The 23,634-nt window shown below is 41.1% G+C and overlaps 1 protein-coding gene across 9 annotated transcripts in view; it reads left to right on the top strand.

The window, feature by feature from the left end:
• Positions 1-23,634, top strand: part of scn8aa (sodium channel, voltage gated, type VIII, alpha subunit a) — a 47,002-nt gene that overhangs the window by 18,137 nt on the left and 5,231 nt on the right. For 6 of the 9 annotated variants that reach the window (XM_034209159.1, XM_034209158.1, XM_034209156.1 and 3 more), the window contains 17 exons: positions 455-661; positions 750-1,031; positions 2,816-3,130; positions 4,683-4,818; positions 5,054-5,292; positions 6,662-6,835; positions 7,030-7,386; positions 7,941-8,414; positions 9,097-9,214; positions 9,825-9,979; positions 10,913-11,086; positions 17,296-17,418; positions 21,981-22,265; positions 22,601-22,654; positions 22,811-22,948; positions 23,046-23,150; positions 23,271-23,541. In XM_034209159.1, coding sequence (XP_034065050.1) covers positions 455-661; positions 750-1,031; positions 2,816-3,130; positions 4,683-4,818; positions 5,054-5,292; positions 6,662-6,835; positions 7,030-7,386; positions 7,941-8,414; positions 9,097-9,214; positions 9,825-9,979; positions 10,913-11,086; positions 17,296-17,418; positions 21,981-22,265; positions 22,601-22,654; positions 22,811-22,948; positions 23,046-23,150; positions 23,271-23,541 — 3,607 coding nt within the window. Of the gene's footprint in view, positions 1-454; positions 662-749; positions 1,032-2,815; positions 3,131-4,682; positions 4,819-5,053; positions 5,293-6,661; positions 6,836-7,029; positions 7,387-7,940; positions 8,415-9,096; positions 9,215-9,824; positions 9,980-10,912; positions 11,087-17,295; positions 17,419-21,980; positions 22,266-22,600; positions 22,655-22,810; positions 22,949-23,045; positions 23,151-23,270; positions 23,542-23,634 lie in introns of those variants that run through there. The other 3 variants (XM_034209161.1, XM_034209162.1, XM_034209163.1) reach the window with 2 other exon arrangements.

Raw genomic sequence — 23,634 nt, 5'->3', positions numbered from 1 at the left:
TTCAAGATAAACCCCAAATAGTCTCATTTGTTCTGCTGTGCCTTTGAAGCTCAGGCTCCTCACTTCCTGTCTCCACAGGGGATAGCATCCCCTCCCATTTGAATACATAGTTTGGCTGTGTGCTGGTTGATTGAGTGTGCAGAGAAAGTAGGTCAAAATGCATATCTCATGACTCTCCCAGATGAAACCTTGGGCTCATGCTGAGAACCAGGTATGAGATTATCCCTGTATATCTATTCATCAATGAATGAGATGATGGTAGAACTGATTTGAGCATGTTGGTACCTCTTCAGACATTTACATTTGTATTGCAATTCAGCCTTTCCCCCACAAACAGCTGACTGTTTATTTCTGATGAGTCACTGTCAGAGATGTGAGCCTGACTCTTGATGTTATGTATCAGATGTCATGATGTCTCTCCCCCCCTCACCTCTGCTATGCTGCCTCCCCACAGACGCTGAGGGCGGCAGGGAAGACCTACATGCTCTTCTTTGTGCTGGTGATCTTTGTGGGCTCGTTCTACTTGGTGAATCTGATCTTGGCTGTGGTGGCCATGGCTTACGAGGAGCAGAACCAGGCCACCATGGAAGAGGCTATTCGGAAGGAGGAGGAATTCAAGGCCATGCTGGATCAGCTCAAGAGACATCAGGAAGACGTCCAGGTCGGCCCTCCGCACGGACGGAGCACCACATTATTCCTTACTAATGTTGTATGATTGTTCTGACTTCCTTCGTGTGTTTTTTTTGCAGATGGCTGCGATGGCAACCTCTGCGGGGACAGTGTCAGAGGACGCGGTAGAGGACGATGGAGGAGGGCGTCTGTCATGCAGTTCCTCTGAGATGTCAAAGCTCAGCTCCAAGAGTGCAAAAGAGCGGCGCAATCGTAAGAAGAAGTGGCGGCAGAAAGAGCAGGACAAGGAGAAAGGCGACAGTGAGAAGTTTGTCAAGTCAGAGTCGGATGACGGCAGCAAGAGGAGCCGATTCCGGTTCCCTGATAATCGCCTCGGTCGAAAGTCTTCCATTATGAACCAGGTGAGGAAAAGAAGTATTAATGGCTGGATGCGTTTTGATAATCCTCCAATTTAGCATAATTTAAAGGGGTAGATTTACATTTCTGTGTCTGACTTTTTTGTCAATATGATAAGAGAAGTTCATGGATTCTCTTGAGTCACTGGGACATTTCTGTGGAGGGACAACTTTTTAGTTTTTTAAAGGTCCCATGTCATGGCCATTTCTACTGATCATAATTCCATTGTTGAGGTCTACTAGAATAGATTTATATTGTGCAATTTTCCAAAATCACATTGGTTTCTCATACAGCATCTCTGTATAGTATGTGTATTCACTCTCTGTCCTAAACGGCTTGTTGGAGCTCCTGCCCCGCCCCTCCCTATGAGCCCAGTGGCCGTCTGTGAGACACCGACTCACAGCCTCGCCGCATCCCGCCGTCTCAGGGAGGAGAAATCGGCGGAGCTGCAGCTGAGAAAAGATTGAGTGTGGAAGTCCGCAGACTTAACGTAACTGCTCCACGGACGTAATGCAACAGCTCCACGGATTTATCCATTTGGACCAATGGGTCCATTTGGGTATGGTCACGTCACCATACCCAGGAAGAAAAACAATGGAAAAAGAGAAATCTCCAACGAGGCGTTCTGGGGTAGCATAGACACGTCTTTTCTGTGTTAGAGTTTTACTCGCTACAGGGTGTACTTTGAGGGTTTGTGACTCTGCAGACCGTTTACATGCAGAAAAAGCTACATAACACACAAGGTGATGGGTAATAACCAGAAAACCATGACATGGGACCTTTAAGAGGACTATAATTGACTGATTTAAGCTTAGAAATTCTACTGTAGTATCTCCATCGTAATAGGTTGGTGGCAGACATCTCACAGACACAAATACAACATATAAAAGTGTAACTGTGCATTTCTTGATAACACGTGGGTAAACTGACCCTTTAAGCTTTTTGAGGCTCATTGATAATTACTAAATCAAACTTTAAAAACAAACATCTATAAAATCAGAGGCACATAATTAGAAGAGATGTGTTTTTTATACCCATTAATAAAATATAGATGCCAGTGAAGAAAATGATGCTTTATTAAATGTGGCTGTGTCGGTTTTGACTGTCAGGTGAGGAACTTTTCCAAGAGTGCCCCTCTATTGTACAGTACATCATGGTGTTGCATGAACTCACATAGAGGGGCATAAAGTGGCCAGAGATATAGAAACACGAGGTACTGAATTATTCACGGTAAACACACAAATGTTTCAAAGGGAGCAATCCTGCAGCTTTGCTTAGGCCTCACGAGGGCTCCACCCGCTCTTATGATGTGTTTTACAGTGCAGGATTACAAAATAAGATCAGGAGCACTGGCACAATGTAACAGAGGATTGTTCTAAAAAAAATGGGATTCCAGTTGAGATAGCATACCCTGTGTGCACTTTTAATAATATTTGGATCAATACTAGCAGCAGCCCAGATTGATGTTGTCATGACTCATGTTCCTCTCTATGTTATTTCAGCTGCCTACATCTCTGTCCTGTGTGTGTGACCTTGAATGTGTAGGGAATCACTGACCTAATTATGTAATTCCCTCCATTTATTAAGTCACATATATGTGCCTCCTTGGGGAAAAGCGTCCTGGTCGCATTACATTTCTCACACCCCACAGATGTTGCTTTCATCATGACCTCCGTAACTGATGACAAACAGCAGAAGAATGATGCTGCAATCAATTGTAATTCAGAAACGCCCTCTGCTACATTAATTACACAAATGTCTCCTCTCCTTGTCCTTCTGTTACCTCCAGTCCCTCCTCAGTATACCCGGCTCGCCTTTCCTGTCCCGCCACAACAGCAAGAGCAGCATCTTCAGCTTCAAGGGCCGTGGTAAGGACGTGGGCTCAGAGAACGAGTTTGCAGACGACGAGCACAGCACGGTGGAGGAGTGTGAGGAGCGCCGGGGCTCGCTGTTCAGCCCCTATCGACGGAACAGCTACAGCGGCTTCCACGGGAAGAGGAACAGCACAGTGGACTGCAACGGCGTTGTGTCGCTCATCGGCCGTGGGCCCGGTGGACGCCTTCTGCCTGAGGTGAAAATAGATAAGGCAGCTACTGACGACAGTGTAAGGAAGTCTATGAGTAGTCCTATCTAGGCATGGCCCCTCTCTCGTCCGTTTCTTTTCTTCTTGCTATCTATCTACTAGTCTGTCATCTTTGCAAGTTCGTATGTATCTCTTGGCTAAGCGCTCGCGCCTCCCCTCCCCCAGCCCCTGCAGTGTATGCTGCCCTCCGACAGTAGGCAAAGGATGGAGAAATAAATACATTTGAATAGTGAATATGCTATAGCCAACCCTGTATCTGATAGGTTAGTGAAACTGGGTCTATCAGTGAATTCCAGGCAATTTTGTTGTTTGATTTGATCGATGAATGTCAATGCTTTGAATGTTGATATCAAATTATTCATTTATATATACACCTTTCCCACACTATTTTACAGGCACTAGTCATACAGACACGATTCGATTATTATTCTGCTCCCCATTTGCCCGTAAGATTTTGGCACATATACAGAAGCCTGATTAATATTTAATGCACAAACTAAAGCTTTGTGGGATGTCATTAAGTTCCTGTTTAACACACTCTAGTGATAAGACTCAATATGTGATAACAAACAGCATATAACGATGCTCTAGTGTGTTGATGTGTTCCTCCTCCAGGCATCCTGGTCCTATGCTAGCCTGTGGGGGTAGATCTTCAGTAGGAGGCGGAGGGAACAGAGGGGACCAGCATTAAAGCAACAGACATTTTTTAACTGCTTCCCTAATACACTGTTAATATTTTAAAGCAGATACAGAAGTTACACTTACTATCCTATCAGGCCTTCCTTATTAATATGTAATTTAAGAAAGAAGGAGGGCTGCTGTCCTTGTGTGTCTTAACCTTTCTCTGTTTTCCAAAAACTCCCTGGTCAACATTAGTGAATTAGTTGTCTTATTTTAGTTAGCATGGTGAATCTAAACCCTAAATTAGAACAAGCATGATCAAGTAGAACAATGGCTATGGTGTCTGTAATTTCCTCTCCTTCTCTTTGACTTGGAGCATGCTCATGCATGACAACCGGATTGATCTGAACTCTTTAGAAACTATTAACAATGCTCCTGACTTGATTGTTGCAATATAAGTTGTATGGTTTCAAAGTAGGAAGATAAAGTAACATCAATTTGCAAGTCACTTAAAAAATTGCCAGATTTGGGAGACATCTTGTAAAATAACCTAATGATTATATTGCAATGGCAGCAAAGCCTCCATTATTGCATGACAGGACTGAAAATGCATTCATGCAGAAGCAATTCTCCTTGCACAATATCGCACAATCCATTTATTATTTAATCTGGATGAGCTAATTACATTCAAACACAATTAGGTCAAGTAGCCCTAGACCACTGCTCCCACTTTGGCTGAGACCTGCATGCCTTTACAGCATACACACATATTCCTTGAAACCAGCATTGATATAGAAAAGACTGAAACATAACCCCCACTTCAAAAATCTGATCATCGACTACTTTTTCCTGCCAATGCTGTTGCACTTCCCTCCGCCGACCACCGGTGGTGATGTGGGATGGTGTTCATGTCCTCTGCATGGGTGCTTGATTCTTCCTCTCCCCCTGACAGCCGACTACTGAGGTTGAGGTGAAGAAGAAAATGTCGGGCTCCCTGATGGTGTCTGTGGACCAGCTCAATACCTCCTTTGGGCGGAAAGAGCGGGCCAACAGTGTCATGAGCGTCATTACCAACACACTAGTGGAGGGTACTGCCACTTTAACCCAGCTATTTAACATGCTCTCTCATTATTCTTTAACTAGGGCTGCTTTCATTGGTTGATTAGTTTGACATGAATTTCCTGCTTATCTGCTTTGCATATCCAATAGTACCAGATACATACAATGCATACAATTTTATTATCATTTGATACCATTGCATGTGTTATGCTCATGCACGCAAGTATGTTTGGTTTTGATGTGTGATCCGCGCTATGTCTTTAGAACTGGAGGAGTCTCAGCGCAAGTGTCCGCCATGCTGGTATAAGTTTTCTAACACATTCCTGATCTGGGAGTGTTCCCCCAACTGGATTAAGACCAAGGAGATTATGAACCTGATTGTCATGGACCCCTTCGTGGATTTAGCCATCACCATCTGTATCGTCCTCAACACCCTCTTCATGGCCATGGAGCACTACCCCATGACCCCCGACTTTGAACACATGCTGTCTGTAGGCAATCTGGTGAGTGGTGTCTTTTTGTTCTTTTAAAAAGGATACTATTTTTTGCAGGTTAAGAATTGTCTCTGCTTCTTCTTTGCAGCTCATAGAGATGTTATTTTTGGAACTGTAATTGGCAGCTCTTTCATTGCAGATTCAGAGATGAAAGGATGGGGAAAAAAACATTCTCTACACCCTGCTGTGACCTTGTATCCATGAATTTCTCATTCTTCCCATGCACATGTTCCCTGTCTACTCCTGTTATCTCTCTTTCTCTCCTCTGCTTGTGTGGAGCTGCTGTTTGCTTCAGTGGGACCAGCCTGCCTCTGCAAGTTGGCTGACTGGTGGGAGGCCTGCATTCATATTTCATGCAGCCTGATCGATGAGCTCTGAAATAGTGCCTGAATAATGGCTTGGATAACTCGACCTGGCCATTTTAGCTATGAGCCTTTTCAAGGAACCTGATTAAACTTGAACTCTGGCACTGTGATTATTGTTTTACTTTTCAGTATCACTTTTGTTGTGTCAGCGTCTCTGTTAGAAAAATATCACTCGTCACCGGCTTGAGCTTCAATATCAGGATACATGTATTTATTATCCTTGCAAGAATGGAAGTAGTCATCACACACAGAGCTGCATGGGACAAAATAGTCCCCTGAATATTGTCCTTCACATGCCTTATATACAAGACAGGGTGTTACAGTGACAAGATGCAAGAATACCGGTTCAAAGCAGTATTCTGGCCTTAGTTCAGATTAGCTAAGGCCTGCGTAAGCAATAAACATGACAGTCATGTGCCTATCCCTCTAGGGGCTGAATCATCATGTTAATCGTTGTCACATAGCTACCATATGCCTAAAACAATGTGTCCTGACGCTCTTCTAGGTAATCATACATCCGGTTACGTACACAGAGCGTAGGGCCTTTGTTATCATGTGCTACTCTGATATTAGAACATTCAGTATTTTCCCAACAGTCTCAAACTGAGATGTATCACAAATGACAGTAATTACTAAACTGTAGATCCATGTACAATGTGAGTTATTACTCTGAACAGCATTGGGAATTAATTGCAGTACAATGTATTTCTTTTTTTTTCTTTTTTTTTTTCACTGATCTGTATTAGTCCATGCCACATGAGTCAAAGCATGCACAAAAGAGTTTATGCTTAACTTGTTATTTGTTGCACTATTTCCGTAATACCAGGGCGCAAACCATTACCAGTGGGCTCCATGTTGAGATCTGTGTGGAGTTAATCCCTCTGCTCTGTATTTAGAACCAAGAACCTTTTAACATCTAAAATGCACAACTCACATAGTAGATATGACTAAATATCACCCACCATGCTTCAAATCCATTTTTGTTCCAATCTGTTCCCTTTCCTTCTTGCCAGGTGTTCACAGGGATCTTTGCAGGAGAGATGCTTTTCAAGCTGATGGCTATGGATCCGTATTACTACTTCCAGGAGGCCTGGAACTGTTTTGACGGTTTCATTGTGACGCTGAGTTTAGTGGAGCTGGCTCTGGCCGACGTGGAAGGCTTGTCTGTGCTGCGGTCATTCCGATTGGTAAATACTCCTTGTAGTTCGTCGAGTCAGCATCTTGTAGATGTTGTTGTTCAAGTTAACTTGATTTACAGTGTGTTCTTGCAGGATTCAAAGCTGTATACTGTTTTTACTTCACAAAATTGAAGCAACAAGTAAGTTAAGCTTAAATGTTGTGACTAGATTTATTCTCCTCTTTCCATCAACCCCATTTCTAGCTGAGAGTGTTTAAGCTGGCCAAGTCATGGCCCACCCTCAACATGCTGATCAAGATCATTGGTAACTCGGTGGGAGCCTTGGGAAACTTGACTCTGGTGCTGGCCATCATCGTCTTCATCTTTGCCGTGGTGGGTATGCAGCTGTTTGGCAAGAGCTACAAAGACTGTGTGTGTAAGATCTCTATTGAATGCGAGTTGCCCCGCTGGCACATGAACGACTTCTTCCACTCCTTCCTGATCGTCTTCCGGGTGCTGTGCGGTGAATGGATTGAGACCATGTGGGACTGCATGGAGGTCGCGGGTCAGGGCATGTGTCTCCTCGTCTTCATGATGGTCATGGTCATCGGTAACCTGGTGGTAAGTGTCCATATTGGGAGTGCAGATGTTTCTTTTGTTTTCTTAAAGGTCACCTATACTAGTTTCAGGAAAAAAGATTCGCTCTCTTTTGGTCCTGATCCTTTTCTATAAAAACCTGTCTGAAAATGAGCTGATCAGATTTTGGCCACTTTATGATGTCATAACGATTTTTTGGCTTGTGTAACCATTAGCCAATCACCAACCAAGGTAACCCCCCCCCCCCACCTTATCACCTGAATCTCCTCCTAGAGCACCATTGTGTTCTTTTTAACCAAATATCTCTCAGAGGGGCGTGGGGAGTGGCTCCTTATTTTCATCTAAAGTAAAAGACAGAGAATCAGCACTTTTGGAACAGAGGGGATTATGGAATGCTACAGTGCACGATCTGTTTGGTTTTTCGAGCCAAACACTTCAGAGACATGTTTTGTATATACCTATAATATATTGATGAAAAACAGTATAATATGGCACCTTTAAACCCATTTTTCAGGGATATAATGTGGTCAGATATGTAAAACGTGGCACTCTACTGATTCTCATCTTCTCATTTAAAGGTGTTGAACCTGTTTCTTGCCTTGCTGCTGAGCTCTTTTAGCGCTGACAACTTGGCTGCAACAGATGACGACGGTGAGCCCAACAACCTGCAGATTTCCGTAAAGCGTATCAAGATAGGCATTGCATGGTTTAAAGCAAAGATGGGCATAGTGGTGGCCAGTCTGCTGAAGAAACCACGGATGGAGGACGAGCAGAAGCCTTTGGACGACATGTATGACAAGAAGCTGAACTGCATTGCTAACCACAGCGGGGTGGACATCAACCGTGACCTGGACTACGCCAAGAATGGTAACGGCACAACCAGCGGTATAGGCAGCAGCGTGGGGAAGTACATGATCGATGACGACCACATGTCATTCATCCACAACCCGAACCTGACCGTCTGCGTGCCCATCGCTGTGGGAGAGTCTGACTTTGAGAACCTGAACACAGAGGACTTCAGCAGCGAGTCGGAGAATGAGAACAGCAAAGAGGTCAGTTCCAAGAATACATATATATTATTTAATTCCAATAGTTTCCACTGTAATTGAGGCAAGGATAAGAATACAACTAGCATTTCTAAGAACTAATTAAATCCTTAACTTTTGCTTTTAAAATAACAAAATGTAAATACTGAATGTGCCACGTGTTGTTTTTTATTCCTCAGTTACTCTACACCGTGTAAGCTCTCAGGGCTATAAATCTATGAGTGTTGCTAAATTATCTGCAGTGTTCAGAAACTAACATAACTCCATTATTCAATAAATTCATCTAGAGTGGCTGGAGCAGGCAGGCAATGTGGATGAAATGGATATCTGCTGACTTTGTCTTTTGACAAAATTGCATTTAGAAGAGTTTCAGAGGCGATGATCTGCCATTTGATATTCCATTTCAGTGTTCATGTGGATGATAAATGATGTTCAGGATTGTTTTATTGTCCATCTCAATATGGGAAAAACCCTCTGAGATCAAAAAGTAATCAAAGATGTTTCCGCTTTTAAGAACTCAGCAAACAGAATTTGGAAATAACATATAATGGACATTTTCTGTTGTGTCCAGACCGGTTTAGCTTAGATTCCATAGCCGTGCAAGGAAACTGAAACATTGTTCAAGTGTTTCTGTATGTGTCTGGATCTGTGTGTGTAAATGTGTGCTCACATGTCTGTGTCTCTGCAGATGGATGACACCAGTTCTTCGGAGGGCAGCACCATCGACATCAAGCCAGATGTGGTGGAAGAGGTGGTGGTGGAAACTGTGGAGGAATACTTGGATCCAGATGCGTGTTGGACAGATGGTGAGACCAGTGCTCACATGACACACATTACCTCCACTCCACAGCACAGACACTCCCGTGGGCTCATTGAGAACGATAGGGGGGTGATAGGGGGGGAAGGACAGTTTCATTATGAAGAGTCACTCAGCCATGAAGACTCAATCTATTTATCAGTCTGTTCGTCTATTTATTTACGACACACTCTTATACTTATGTACATAGAACTTTACATATTGTATCTCTTTATTCATAGATAAAGCTTAGGTTTTTTTGTTTAGTTTACGAAAATCATGAATATTATTTATTTTTTATAGGGGCAAGAAAACATTTTTGGATAATAATTCAGTATTGAAGATGTATATGATGCATAATAGAAATCTTAGGATATGATACCAAAACATTTTAGCTAAGCTTGATTAACCAAGCCACTTTTTCAACCTTCAAAACTAAAATTAGACTTAACTGCTTGAAGAGGTATAGAAAATACTTCCACTCTGAGTAAGCAGAGAAAATGGTGTTCTCAAAAACCCAAATATCCATTTAAAGACTGGAATTTGAACAACATTCTAGACATAGGGCTGTAATTTATCTAACTGTATCAAATATTGTCTTTCCTTCTGTGTGCCCCCAGGTTGTTTGGCTAAGTTTAAGTGCTGTGAGGTTGACATTTCTACGGGCTGGTGGAAGAAGTGGTGGTACCTGAGAAAAACCTGCTATCTGATAGTGGAGCACAACTGGTTTGAGACCGTCATCATCTTCATGATCCTCCTCAGTAGCGGTGCCCTGGTAAGGAGGCCTACTACAGGCCTATATCTTAAAAAATTAAGCAACATAAACAGTTATAAAAATGTAAGAGCGTCAATGATAAGAAACGGGTACGAATATTATTTTAAAAAGCAATGCGTTCTACACAAAGAAGTGGCTAAAATAAGAGCCACGTTAGAAATACTTAATGATACGTATATTTTATGGAAATGTTTAATTTTCTTGCAAAGTCAAATGAGATTTTTTTCTCCATATTTGGACCAACTGAGTAAATTTATAATATAAATTCAGACTTAAAATTACTAGAATAAATGATTGAGAATATAATGGGATTTTCTGGATTTCTATCACATCTAACCGCTCACTGTTTATTTTAATTTTTTTGAGGGGGGTGTAATATCTACATTGAAAGCTTCCAATGTTCAATTATAAATTATTGAACTCTTACTGACACTACTGGCAGTAATACTGATAATTGTGACAGCACAAATTATATTAAAATTCAAACGAAAAACACATTTTACTGACAGGAGAAAACCAAAACTGTATTAAGACTGAATGAAGATGATTCATTTAAAATAGAGGTGTGTATCTTTAGTTTATCGATGGTGCGGTCAGTTTGGTTTCTCTGTCTCAGTGCTGCTGGGTTGGGGGAGGGGCCAGGAGCTCCTGTGATTAATGGGCTGTACCATTTATGAAACAGGGGTTTTATTTCTGGGGATGGAGTGGGTTCTCAAGCATGTCAAATGCTACAAAAAAAGAGCTGCAAATCTACACCAGCTGTGGAGTTAAATATATCATACAGAACAGATTTATTTTGTATCCAGTAAATCAATGTTAGTGATCAGCGATGAGTGGTGAATACAATTTCATTAGTGGAATTATAAATCATTAGGAGTGTTTTTTCCTTTGAATCGTTTGTCATGGCTGATGCATGGACCTGTTTCTTCACAGGCTTTTGAAGATGTGTACATCGAGCAGAGGAAGACCATTCGGATCATTTTGGAGTACGCTGACAGGGTTTTCACCTACATCTTCATCCTGGAGATGTTGTTGAAATGGGTCGCCTACGGTTTTGTCAAGTATTTCACCAATGCTTGGTGTTGGCTAGACTTCTTCATTGTGGATGTAAGTCCAGCTCTTGTTTCCTTTACCTTGTGATGTAGACTTAAGTAGAAACAATTATTCGGTCCTCAACCACGCCCTGGTCCAACAGCAACACAAGATAAACAAAGTCTATTAAGCAGCAGAGCTTAGGCTAATTTATGCTGTAACAATTGGATTATAACACATGTTTTTATAATTCAAAGTGTTGCCCTATTGTTGTCTGTTGGGTGTGGTTAGGTTTAATTGGTCAGTTTATTAAATGATTACTTGCTGAATGGCATGCATTAGGTGAGTGGGGCATGTTGTCTACAATACATTCTCTCTATATTTTTATTTATTCTTGCTATTAGGACAGTGTTTTGCAAGACTCTTCTGCGGTCTGTCCATTTACAGTGCACACAGGCCCAAATCACCTTTTACATTTCCATCAAGCAAACTCCCTGTTTTTCTTTCTTGGTTTATCACTCTGAGATGCTTGAGTATGTACAACAATGGTTTGCTTGTGAATTAAAGCACTTTCTCTGGTGCGCCACAAGCAACAATCTGTGTCGTCTATTTACCATGGGGGTGCAGACACCAGTTGTACTGTTTTTAGGCAGATTTAGAAGAAATTGGTAACATTTGAACAACAAGCTATTTAAGCATGAATGCTAACACCTACAGTATTAGAATCAGCAAACCAATAACTACGCTCATTGTTTATATTCAAGTCATGCTCAGAGCAATGGGACGTGCCAAAGATGTGTCTATGTAAATGTGTCTTCGCCTGTGTCTCTAAACCTGTACGATGTTTGATATTTGCCTTTGTCCTCTCTCTCTGTGTACTTCTCTGCTCCTTGTGTCAGTCAAGATTGAAAGACCGAAACAGGGGAATTTCTTTAATCTATTCTTAGTAGTAGTTATATATATATTACCAGTTTTAGTCTTGTTTACTATAAACACGACATGACCTTAAACTGTGAGCGATTTCAGTGAGGATTCAATGTGGGGAAGACATGAGGGAACCATTTTCATAGATAGAAGGGTTACACATTTGAATTTTTTTTTATAAAAGCTGAATAAAGGAGTAATCTGCATTGAGTGGCAGAATTTGGATAGATTAAGAATTCCCCTGATTTCTGACTTTCTCCTTGAACTAACCACCTTTCTGCAGTGTCCAGCCAATACCCGTGATTGGACTCCTATCAATGGCTAAAGGTTGCCATGTTTAATCATTAACAGCTCCTTTATCTCAGATCTCTTGCAACAAACATACATTAATGATATGCCATAAACAATATACAAATAATTTTCTACATTCACAGTTTGTACAGCTCAAAATTACACATAATTATATTAAGACACTTCCAAAAGATTCAGTGTACAGCTATTTTTAAACCATATTTTAAAGGTAACAGCACACATAGAGTTTATCATATCACATTGTACTGATTCTGGTTGTTGCCATTGTAGCCTCCCTCCCTGTAGGTGTGTTGTGAAGCCCAACACTTGGGACGGTGCGGGGCGCCACGTTCCCCAGGTTGTGAACATGTCACAGAGAGTGGCATCCCTCCTCCCCTCCTTCCCCTCCCCCTCTCGTTCCCTCTTGAAATGGTAACCTCAGGAATGTGGTGATATTGTGCTGAGATGTAATGATGGTGGGTGACAGGCGCCCAGCGGTAAGTTTGGTCTTCACTAGCGCTCCCCCTCCAAAAAAAAAAGAGAGACTTATTGAGTCTGGGTTGTGTTGTGGCCTGATTGTGCCTTGTGTGTTGTGGGGTGAAAGCATTGCCATGGACTCAGAAAGGGGGGGCACCATCATTAGACCGGCCTGTTTTTTTCTCTCAGTGTGTATGCGCCCCACTCTTTGTGTGAGTGTGTTTCTCCTCATTTCCCTTGTGTTACTGCATCTTTCTGTTGCCCATCTGATTAGTCTTCCTGATTTCTTTATAAGAATGTTTTGTATATTGTTATGTTTTTACAATGTAATGTTAAAGTTCATAATTTTTTCAAGATGAGTTTATTAAAAACAAACATAAGGCATAGCTATTTAAGCACAACATCTGCTATTTAAAAGGAAAATTATTATATATTTCATAATTACCTCACATTGTACAAACAAGTATTCATATTGTAGAGGGAATAACCCATAAGCATTTCATATTAGCTGTTTAAAGTAATGACGCAGCTAGGGTTAGTAAGTATTGTTTAATAGTGTTTATGGTGTTTTGTGTGGATGTGAGGATGATAGCTGTCATACTCCATTCATTTTTCTTTTTACTTATTATCATTGTTTTGTTGTGTTTTTCCCTTTTTTCTTTTTAGTTTGGTTTTATTTCTGTTTGGTTTGTGCTGTCGTCATCATGGGATCACAGCCCCAGATGTCATTGGCCTTGCCTTGCAGAGCTCTGTGAGAAGGACGTTGAGGTGCTGAGGTCGCTTCCCTACAGCTGGCCCAGCAGGGGGCCAGAGGCCAGGCGCCCCAAAAGGGGGCTCTCCAAAGGGTCAGGCTGAAGGTGACAATTACCCCAAACACTGTAGTGTAGATCAAGGCAAAATCTTTATTTTACTGTCTCCCCAACCAGAACAGCTGTTAATTTATATAAATGGTAATGATTTAAATATTTCCCTGGTGCCAGAGAGAATCTAAATAAAGGCCCTTTCTGATGTTTGTTCATGGCCCATAATGCACAGTGAGTCTGAATCCATGCTGCCACCCTTTCTGCTGTTCCCACCATCCACGATTAGTTGGTTAAAAGTTAGAGCCAGATCCATGTTGATAATGGCATCAGTCAAAATGAAGATTTTGCCCGTTACAAACCTCCCTCCGTGACTTTGGTAAGCTTTGGATGTTGTGTACTTCTTGCGGTGAGTTTGACCGGTTGATGCTGGTGGGAGGTGCTTTTCACATTTTGTTTACTGTTGATATTTTCCCTTATTTGTGAGGAACTGGTACTTCCCCTGTTTCCGTCCCTCCAGCATCCAGACCCGGATTGCATTTTTTTTTAAAGAGCCTTAAATCATGTTCTAATTCTTGAACTAAACCATTTGTCTGTATTTGGCCTAGTTCTGATATAGCTCCCTACTCTTGCGTTTTGCATCTAGAATCATCTGCATTCAGCCAAAGAATCCATCATTACAAAGCCACCCTGCACAGCCAGCAGCCTGGAACAGGGCCTTCTTAGCACACTTGAGGTGACTTCATCATTACTTTCCTGCACTTCTCATGTCCGTAAGAACCATTAGGAAAGATTATTGTCCGCAATCCCAATTGCTCATATTACCATTTGATAACAAAACATTACTGTATGTCTAATTAGCCTAGATGAGCTTGATGGCCCAGTCAGAGCTGAAAGGGATTCATAAATGTCCAACCATATTTTCTTATTTTACATGTGTTTAGTTCTGTACATCTACTATGTTCCTGTGAATTGTGTTATATGAAGCTTTAGTTAGTGCGTCTAACTAATACTAAAACTCTATGACTGGTTCTTTGGCTGCTGCCGGACGTGAGAGGGGCCGCACCAGTTTCTTTGAGGTTATGTGCTGTTATTGTTAACCGTTAACTGGGTGTAACTCGACTGTATTTTTGTCCTTTCAGTGCCATCCAGTGCTAATAACTATATCCAGCAGGGATGCAAACTTGTCACCTTTCGGCGAAATTCGCCGTTTTGAATCCAAAATAGGTCGTGTGTGTGACTCACGTAGATCTGCAATAAAAATGTTTTTGGGGTATGGGGTATGGGGGTGGGGGGGTCTGAGACCCAGAGTAATCTGCGGCCGTGATGATGGTCTAGCTTCAGCAGCTACATTACCTACGGGTGCGTTCGTTAATATTAACTGTGTGGTCGGGAGTCACTGTGGCACAGACTGCACCGCTGGTGAACAGCTGTTAGAACGGGCCGTGCAGGTGTTCAGAGCAGAGCGGCAGAGCGTGATGTGCACTGAAAGGTTTTTCTGTCGCAATATTATCGTTGAGCTAGCTAACTAGCATACATTGTCACTATCTGCTAATGTTAGCTTTAGCCTTCGTTTTCTAATAGTTTTTTTCATAGGCTATAAACAGGTGGTATAAGTATAGATCTTGTTCTTGAGTAAAAGTAGAAGTACTCAGATCTTGTACTTGATTAAAAGTAGAAGTACTCAGATCTTGTACTAGAGTAAAAGTAGAAGTACTCAGATATTGTACTTGATTAAAAGTAGAAGTACTCAGATCTTGTACTAGAGTAAAAGTAGAAGTACTCAGATCTTGTACTTTAGTAAAAGTAGAAGTACTCAAATGTTGTACTTGAGTAAAAGTACAAGTAGCCTACTCAGGGTTGAGTCAAAGTAGAAGTACCAGAGTGTAGGAACAATCCTGCAATCAAAATGTTCCTCAAATAAAAGTACAAAAGTATTATCATCAAAATATAGGCTAGGCAAGGCAAGGCAAGGCAAGTTTATTTATATAGCACTTTTCAACACAAGGCAATTCAAAGTGCTTTACAAAAAATGAAAGACATTAAGAAAATGGCATTTAAAATCAGTCATTAAAAAGAAAAGCTAATAAAATAAACATTTAAAGAAAGAATACATGGATAAAAGTTACAGGGATAAAAGTTACAGTGCAGTCGACTTAAAAGCAGCGACAAAAAGAAAAGTCTTCAGCCTTTAAATATAGTTAAAGTAGCGACAGTAAAAGTAGAAGTACTCAGGTCTTGTACTTGAGTAAAAGTACCAGAGTGTAGGAATACTCTGTTACAGTAAAAGTTCTGCATTCAAAATGTTCCTCAAGTAAAAGTAGAAAAGTATTCTTATCAAAATATAGTGAAAGTAGCGACAGTAAAAGTAGTCGTTGTGCCGATTGGTCCATTTCAGAATAATATATAAGATATGTTTTATAATGATTGATCATGAATGTATACTCAAAGCTGGTAAAGGTGCAGCTAGTTTGAATGACTTTGTATACTGCAGGGTAGCTTGTGAATTTACTCCAGGTGGAACTAAAGTCTGATTTAACACTTGATTATATTTCACATCATTCATCCAGATCTGTAAAGTAGCCAAAGGTATTACATAAATGTAGTGGAGTAAAAGTACACCATTTACCTCTGAACTGTAGTGGAGAAGAAGAACAAAGTAGCAAAACATTGAAATACTTAAATAAAGTACAAGTATCTCAAAATTGTACCCACGTATAGTACTTGTTGAGTTTATGAACTTAGTTACTTTACACCAGTGGCTATACAGATAGAAAGACTAAGCCTTGCACAGAGGCATGACAATACATTTTCAAAATGCTCAACAGTGCTGCCAAAATGATAAACTGACTGCTACACAATTAAAATAAATGCTTTTATATATTTCTATTAGATGTGACTCTTTGGCGTTTCTGTTATTATTAACTGCTGCTTTAGTTGTTCTGACTGCTAAAATCATCTGTTATTCCTCATTTTAAAGCCGATATTCCGTGGGGTCGGGGGACTCGGATCCTTGTCACCTTTTTCATACCTGTTGAGTTTGCATCCCTGATCCAGTCTGCCCTTAACCTCCATCCCTGTTTCTTGTGCGTGGTTCATGTGACTGTGGCTCTCCTATTTGACTCTAAATGCTCTGTGACAATTTGATTTAATGGCAAAATGACACACTTGTACATGTTTACTTGTATTCTTTCTCTTAGGTCCCATTAGTTTGTCTGTCTTAAATTATATGGGATTTTATGCCTCAGCCCAAGAGCGACATGGAGAGACAATGTTAGAGGGGCAAGGGTAAGGCTCTCAAGTCTGTTGGGTTTTTGTCAGCTTCTACGGGGTAACCTCTCTCCTTCCCTCCCTCCCCCACTCCTGTTCTTCTGCTCTCCCTTTCCCTTTGCTTGTATCTCTACTAAATCGTGTAGCACTCTGTTCTGCCTAATTTATCCTCTATTTGAGTCTTATGTCTCTATCTTCTCTCTTTCTCTCTCAACCTCACATTTCTTTGCAGGTACAAAGGACTTTTCACATCTCGTCTACTGCCCCAAAATAACAGACACACAATCCCTATGGTGCACTGCTACTAAAAATACTACGCACATAAGTCCTTTACTAAACCTTGACCTTCTCTCTCAGTGTATATACATGTATAAATGCAATATTATACATGTATATACATGGATAGATTTATGTGTGTATGTAAAGCAACTCTCCGCCTATGCCAGGGCCGTCTCTCTTGCCTAGTGAATATTCTCACTTCTAACAGTTTGGAACCTCTTTTGCTTCTCTGTTTTTGTGTAGGTGTCTATAGTCAGCCTTGTAGCTAATGCGCTGGGCTACTCCGATCTAGGGCCCATTAAATCACTCAGGACACTAAGGGCCTTGAGACCTCTCAGAGCCTTGTCACGTTTTGAAGGGATGAGGGTAAGATCCAAAGATAAGCAGCTGATCCTTTCGCATGCCCATTCAACAGTTTAAAGCATGCTAGAACTGAACTAAAAACTAAAAGCTATGAGGACAAAAAAACTCCAAAACATTTGGGGGATTTGTTTTCAAAACCAGGAAATGAAAGCTAAGAAGCCACCTTTTCATGCGCAATCCTATCCTGTTCCATGCCTTTGTTAGAGCGAAATAACAAGTCATGATGCAGCTGGGAGAGTAAAGTAACCGTAAAGTTGTATTGTCAGCAGAACAACATGCATTTCAATTGAATTTCTTAAAAAACGAAACAAATTACCCAAAGAGCAACATCAATATTTTTTTCACAAAGCTGCCTCATCACATAAGTGATAATCTAGATATTTTGATGACTTTGTTTCTTTTTGATTGGCCAAAGGGAATGCAAAATTGATCAAAGCAAACCTACATGCCATTTCATAGACCATCAAGTCAACATTTAGCTCTTCATCGGCCTGATTCTCAACTACTGCTTTCAATTTAGAACCCCCAACCTTCACCCATGCTCCTATAACCCCCTCCTTCCCTCCCACCCTCCCTACCTGCCCTCCCCAGCTCACACCATCCCACAATGCATCTGGCATCGAGAACAACCAGCAGGAACCAGGAAGTTGTAGGACCCCAAAACCTCTGCCCAGGCATGCATTACAGAGCATGCATTACAGAGCAGATTTACCTCTGGTTGTTTCAGCCTTCCCTTCCTAAAACATCTGATTGGGTGTCTATGACTGGTGGTAGCGATGGGTTGCACCTGGTTGTTGTCACCTGTAGTCCCCCCTCTATCTTTCTAACACTCCTGATCTTACTCTCTTACTACTCTTACTACTTAAGCGTCTTTGGGTTCAAGAAAAGCGCTATAGAAATAAAATATATTATTATTATTATTACTCACTACTAAAGGACTGGTTACTTTTTTCTTCTAGTTTGATCTTTTCCTCTTCACCGTAGCCTGACATGTTCAGCATCTACCCCACCCCACTCTCCCCCCCACCTCTTCCACACCCTCTAATCCCTCCACTACTCACTTCACCTCACCCCGGATCAGCTGGGCAGGACCGCTGGAGGGTCACCACACTCTCCTGCTTGTCCAGGATCCTTTTTGCATCAGGGACTGAGAGAGAAAGCACACATTCAGTGTTGTGGCTTTGGGAGGAAAATATTTGTTAAGCTTCTGCTAGCGTCAGCACTTTGGGTCGTACCATCTGACCGACGGGTCTGCTAACAGTCCATTCTGGTGGCAGAACAGTACATTTTTGTATACATTGTCTTTATTAAATAGTTAATTTATAATAACATATTGTGCCTTCCCTCTGGAACGCAGGCAGAAGCTTAGCAAAAATGCTAGGCTGCCATTTCACACAAGGCATTACTGCTGTCATGTCATGGCACCACATACCTGTTGCCTTCCTCCCCCACAGGAAGTGAAACTGGGAGGCAACAAGGGGCCCAGTATAACTCTGACTTTGAGTTCTGGGTTGATAGCTTGAGTAGCACTGCAGCGTTCGGACAACACTCTCAACCCTAGACAGACAATGTGTCGCCCCTTTTTATAACGTCCCAAAAATGACAGACTAGCAGGAGGGGAAGGCCTGCAGTATTATAGTGGGTGGATCTATCTTACATTTTTTATTAATTTCATTCATCCAGCGACTAAAATGTGTTGCCGTTGCACATGAGCAGACATCAATTCGTTTAGGCCCTGGATAGGCTTTATGGATGCTGTCATTAATATTTTCTTTTACATTTTATAGGTTTAATTATTAATTCTGGGATGGGAAATAGACTTCCTAATTATTTTTGTAATTTTTGGGGTGGAAATATTGCCAATGCCAGTGACCATATAAATGACCCAAGTCACTGTATGCATGTGGGCAGACAGGTGAGGGTGGCCCAGTCACACCAAGGGGAACAAACCAAGGACTTTGATCCTGCTGTATCAATTTTTCACAATGCTGTAGATGTTCATCAATTGAGTTACCATTTTGTTTGAAAAAGGAAAATTGAGGTCAAACCAATACTCAAATGAATAGGGAAGTACATGAATGGAGAGATGACACCGTAAGAAAGAGATTCTGGAGAGTTAGAACGATGATAACTTTTATATCCCGCTGGTTGAGTATTACGGCACGACGCATCACAGAGGCAACTCAACAGTGAGCGGTGCAGCTTCGACTGCACACATTGCACTGCTTAACATGCAATGATTATGGGCTGCTCTGACTATACTTTGCTCCCTCTTTCTCTTGATGCTGCTTTGTAATCTGTAAATGCATTGTACAGGAATGACAATATCTCTAGCCATCTTTACCCCACTGTCATTAAATCCTCCTTGTCCTGAAGACCCTCCTGACGTTAAACTTACACCAAACTACTTTTGAAAGGATTTTGATAGTTTTATCTTTGCCAGCAATTAAATGCACAAGTCGTCATGGGGCCTTTATATAAAACCTGTAAAGCCCAATATCTTTAATGACTTGTGGCCAACACATATTATATAGGAGGCGTGTGGCGCAGTGGATAGAGCGTTGGTGTTCGGATCTAGGGAGCACAGGTTCAAACCCCACTGCAGTCAGCATGTCGTTGTGTCGCTGGGCAAGACCCTTCACTCCAACTTGCTCCTGTGGGGATTGCCCACAGTATTGAGTAAGTAAGTCGCTTAAGATAAAAGCGTCTAATAAGTGACATGTAATGTAAACTCACAGCCATATTGTCCTTTGGATATTTGTCATTCGAACCATGTAAACATTAAAATGGCTCGTTAGAAGCAAAAGCAAGCAAAGCTTTAACATTAATATATGTAGCAGCTATCTCTCTATCCACACATTTCTCTATTTATTGATTTATTGATTTGAGCGGATTTTGAGATTGCACAATGCCATGTAACACGCATGTACTATAACTGCCGATGCACATTATGAATTTTTGAAAGCCATTTTCCCTCTTTCTGAGAATGCTTTCCACACAGCATGGCCTAATTCTTTTGTTTAAACACAACGTTTTTGAAAGCGGATCAATTTTTATCTCAGATCGAGCAAAGAGTCATTCTCTCAGCGAGTGCATTGCGAAGGAAGAAGTGATTTTTAGGCCTCTAATTGTATTTGGAACATGGTTCTAAAACCACTTTCTTTTAGCATTTTGCATCAGACACAATATTTTACAGTGTGCACGCTGTACAGCACAAATTTAAGAATCACTGTCATCACGAGTCAGCCTGTGAAGGTTGTGCACACACTGAGAGAATCGTGCTCTGCAGCTCCTCCCTGTCTGTCTGATGAGGAGGGAATATGGCTCCATAAAACGAGTCTGTCAAAGACATGCATGCTCAGCTGTCTGCCTGAGAGCTGCTGATCGGCCTGCCTAGCACTGGTAGTGAGCGGCTCAATGTGTGCTGAGCTGTTTAATAGCTATGATAAATCTACGGTAAATCATTGGATTGGATTGCTAGAAAAGTATAGCTCTTGGGATGGTGGTGGTAATTATTATACTTCAATTTATTTTATTTTACTGCTATAGTGTTAATATATTGTTTGATTTAGTTATTGTAAACAATCAGTACAAATTCAGTATTGAATGTCTAAGGTTGGGGTGGTAAAAATGGACACTACATAATGGTATGGCAAACCCTTTTGATTCATTTATTTATGACATTTAGGCTTTACAAAGTAAATGTGTAGACACATCCACACATATATGTCCTCCAAATATTATAAACTGTAGTTATCACTATCATCTGCTCTCATAATTATTTCATGTTATTCAGTCAAAGACAAATTATAAAGAAGCATTTAACTTGGGTATGTATATACCTGAGTGTAGGCTTTATGTATATGTGTATATGTATTCAAAAAAATACTAGGATAAAATATGTGAACTGTAAGTTGCTATTATAATTAGCATAACATTAACTCAATATACAGTATGTCTGTTTTTTATAAAGTATTTTAAGCAACTGTCATGCAAATGTGCTACAATACTCTTTAGTATAAAACACAGCACACTACATATCAATGACATGTATTGCAATATAATACTACTATTCTACCATCCAGAAACATAAGACAGTTTTCTGAGTTGCTCCCAAATTATTATGTTTTACATACAAAGTCTACAGGCTGTACATTTTACATCATAAACATTCTTAAAGTTTTTTTAAATCATAATTTTTCTTGGTGTAAGTGTGTGTATGTGTGTGCTTGAGTATCCCTTAAGCACTTCTAGCCGCATGCTTCGACAGATCAAAGAGCATCCCAGAGTCACATCAGTGCTGCTCTAATTAGAAAAGGACTGATACAGCTCCCTCCCTTTATTCCCCACGTCAGTATGTATATCACAGTGCTGTGCAGTACTACATTAAATCCTAATAGATTTTAAAATGCTACTCCTAACATCACCTTTAACAAAGGGTTGAACAGCTTTAAGTACTCAGTGTAACGCCATAACAGTATGTAGTGTCTTGTCGGAGGGGTTGAAAGAGATGCGTTTGATTCCTGGTTCTCATGTCATATCCTGTCTTCCCTGCTCTCGTCTAGGTGGTAGTCAACGCCTTGGTGGGTGCCATCCCTTCCATTATGAATGTGTTGCTGGTTTGCCTCATCTTTTGGCTGATTTTCAGTATCATGGGGGTCAACTTGTTTGCGGGCAAGTACTACTACTGTTGGAATCATACAGCTGAGGAGTACTTTCCTGTGGACGTGGTCAACAACAAGACCCAGTGTGAGGCCCTCATTAGTCAAAACTTTACCGAGGTCAGGTGGAGGAACGTCAAGATCAACTTTGACAATGTGGGCGCCGGATACCTCGCCCTGCTGCAAGTGGTGAGAGTGTCACTCCTGGCTTCTCTCTCTTACCCCATTTCTTATTTCATGCTAACACACTTTCTTTTTCAAATGTTCCTATGCACCTTCTTCGCCTGAGTCTGTTGTTACTTTAAGTTCAGTTTGCGTTAACAGTACTCTGAGGCGTTCTGTCGTTGTTCATTTTGTATAGTGTGTTTGTTATTTCTCCATGCCCGTTTTCTTCATCTACTTGTTTCTTCTCATGCACAAGCTGTTCCACAGGACAGGCATCAGTTTCGGTTTGAGTTTTTTTTATTACAAAATACAATATTGGGTTTCTACATATATATTTATTCCTGTATCTCTTTTGAAAGGCCACATTCAAAGGTTGGATGGACATTATGTACGCGGCTGTGGATTCGAGAAATGTATGTTCATTGCTTTTTCAATAAATATGAATGCATATTTCTCTCTCTGTATGCCATACTTTTAACGAACTTTAAGGAAGTGTTTGACATTTTTGCTGATCAAATCAGGCTTCTCATTGACTCAAGGAATTGAATAACATTGTGCCTCCCTCCAAGGTGGAAGACCAGCCCAGCTATGAAGTCAACATCTACATGTACATCTACTTTGTCGTTTTCATCATTTTTGGCTCCTTCTTCACCCTGAACCTCTTCATTGGTGTGATCATTGACAACTTCAACCAGCAGAAGAAAAAGATAAGACCCGTTCTGTTTTAACACCATTTTTGCTTTAGGAGTTCCCATTAAAGTGTCATGAATGTGATTATAACAAAACCTTTTTTTATCCCTTTACTTTGGTGGCCAGGATATATTCATGACAGAAGAACAGAAAAAATATTACAATGCCATGAAAAAACTTGGGTCCAAAAAGCCACAGAAACCTATTCCTCGACCACAGGTAAGTAAGGGTTTTCGTCTGGGTTATTCCTTTTGTGATCAGATTACTCAATGATGATGCTTTTGGTTGAATGTTCAGTTAATTTCACTTCATCCCTCTTTGTGTCCTATGTGCTTGTAGAACCCGGTCCAAGGCATGGTGTTTGACTTTGTGACACAGCAAGTCTTTGACATCTCCATCATGATCCTCATCTGCCTCAACATGGTCACCATGATGGTGGAAACTGACGATCAGTCAGATGAAACAGAGAATGTCCTCTACTGGGTCAACTTCATCTTTATTTTCGTCTTCACCACGGAGTTCCTGCTAAAGCTGTTTGCCCTTCGCCACTATTACTTCACCAATGGCTGGAATATCTTTGACGTGGTGGTTGTCATCCTGTCTATTGTTGGTGAGTAAGGAAGATGGAAGACGCAAAGCAATTCATAAGTAGATTGAGAGTCCGTTGCATTCTCATGGTCATCTATTTCCCTCTTCTTTTCTC

The sequence above is a fragment of the Gymnodraco acuticeps genome, unplaced genomic scaffold, assembly GCF_902827175.1.
Source record: "Gymnodraco acuticeps unplaced genomic scaffold, fGymAcu1.1, whole genome shotgun sequence".
In the NCBI taxonomy this organism is placed as follows: domain Eukaryota; kingdom Metazoa; phylum Chordata; class Actinopteri; order Perciformes; family Bathydraconidae; genus Gymnodraco; species Gymnodraco acuticeps.
This window is presented reverse-complemented; position numbering and strand designations above follow the sequence as displayed.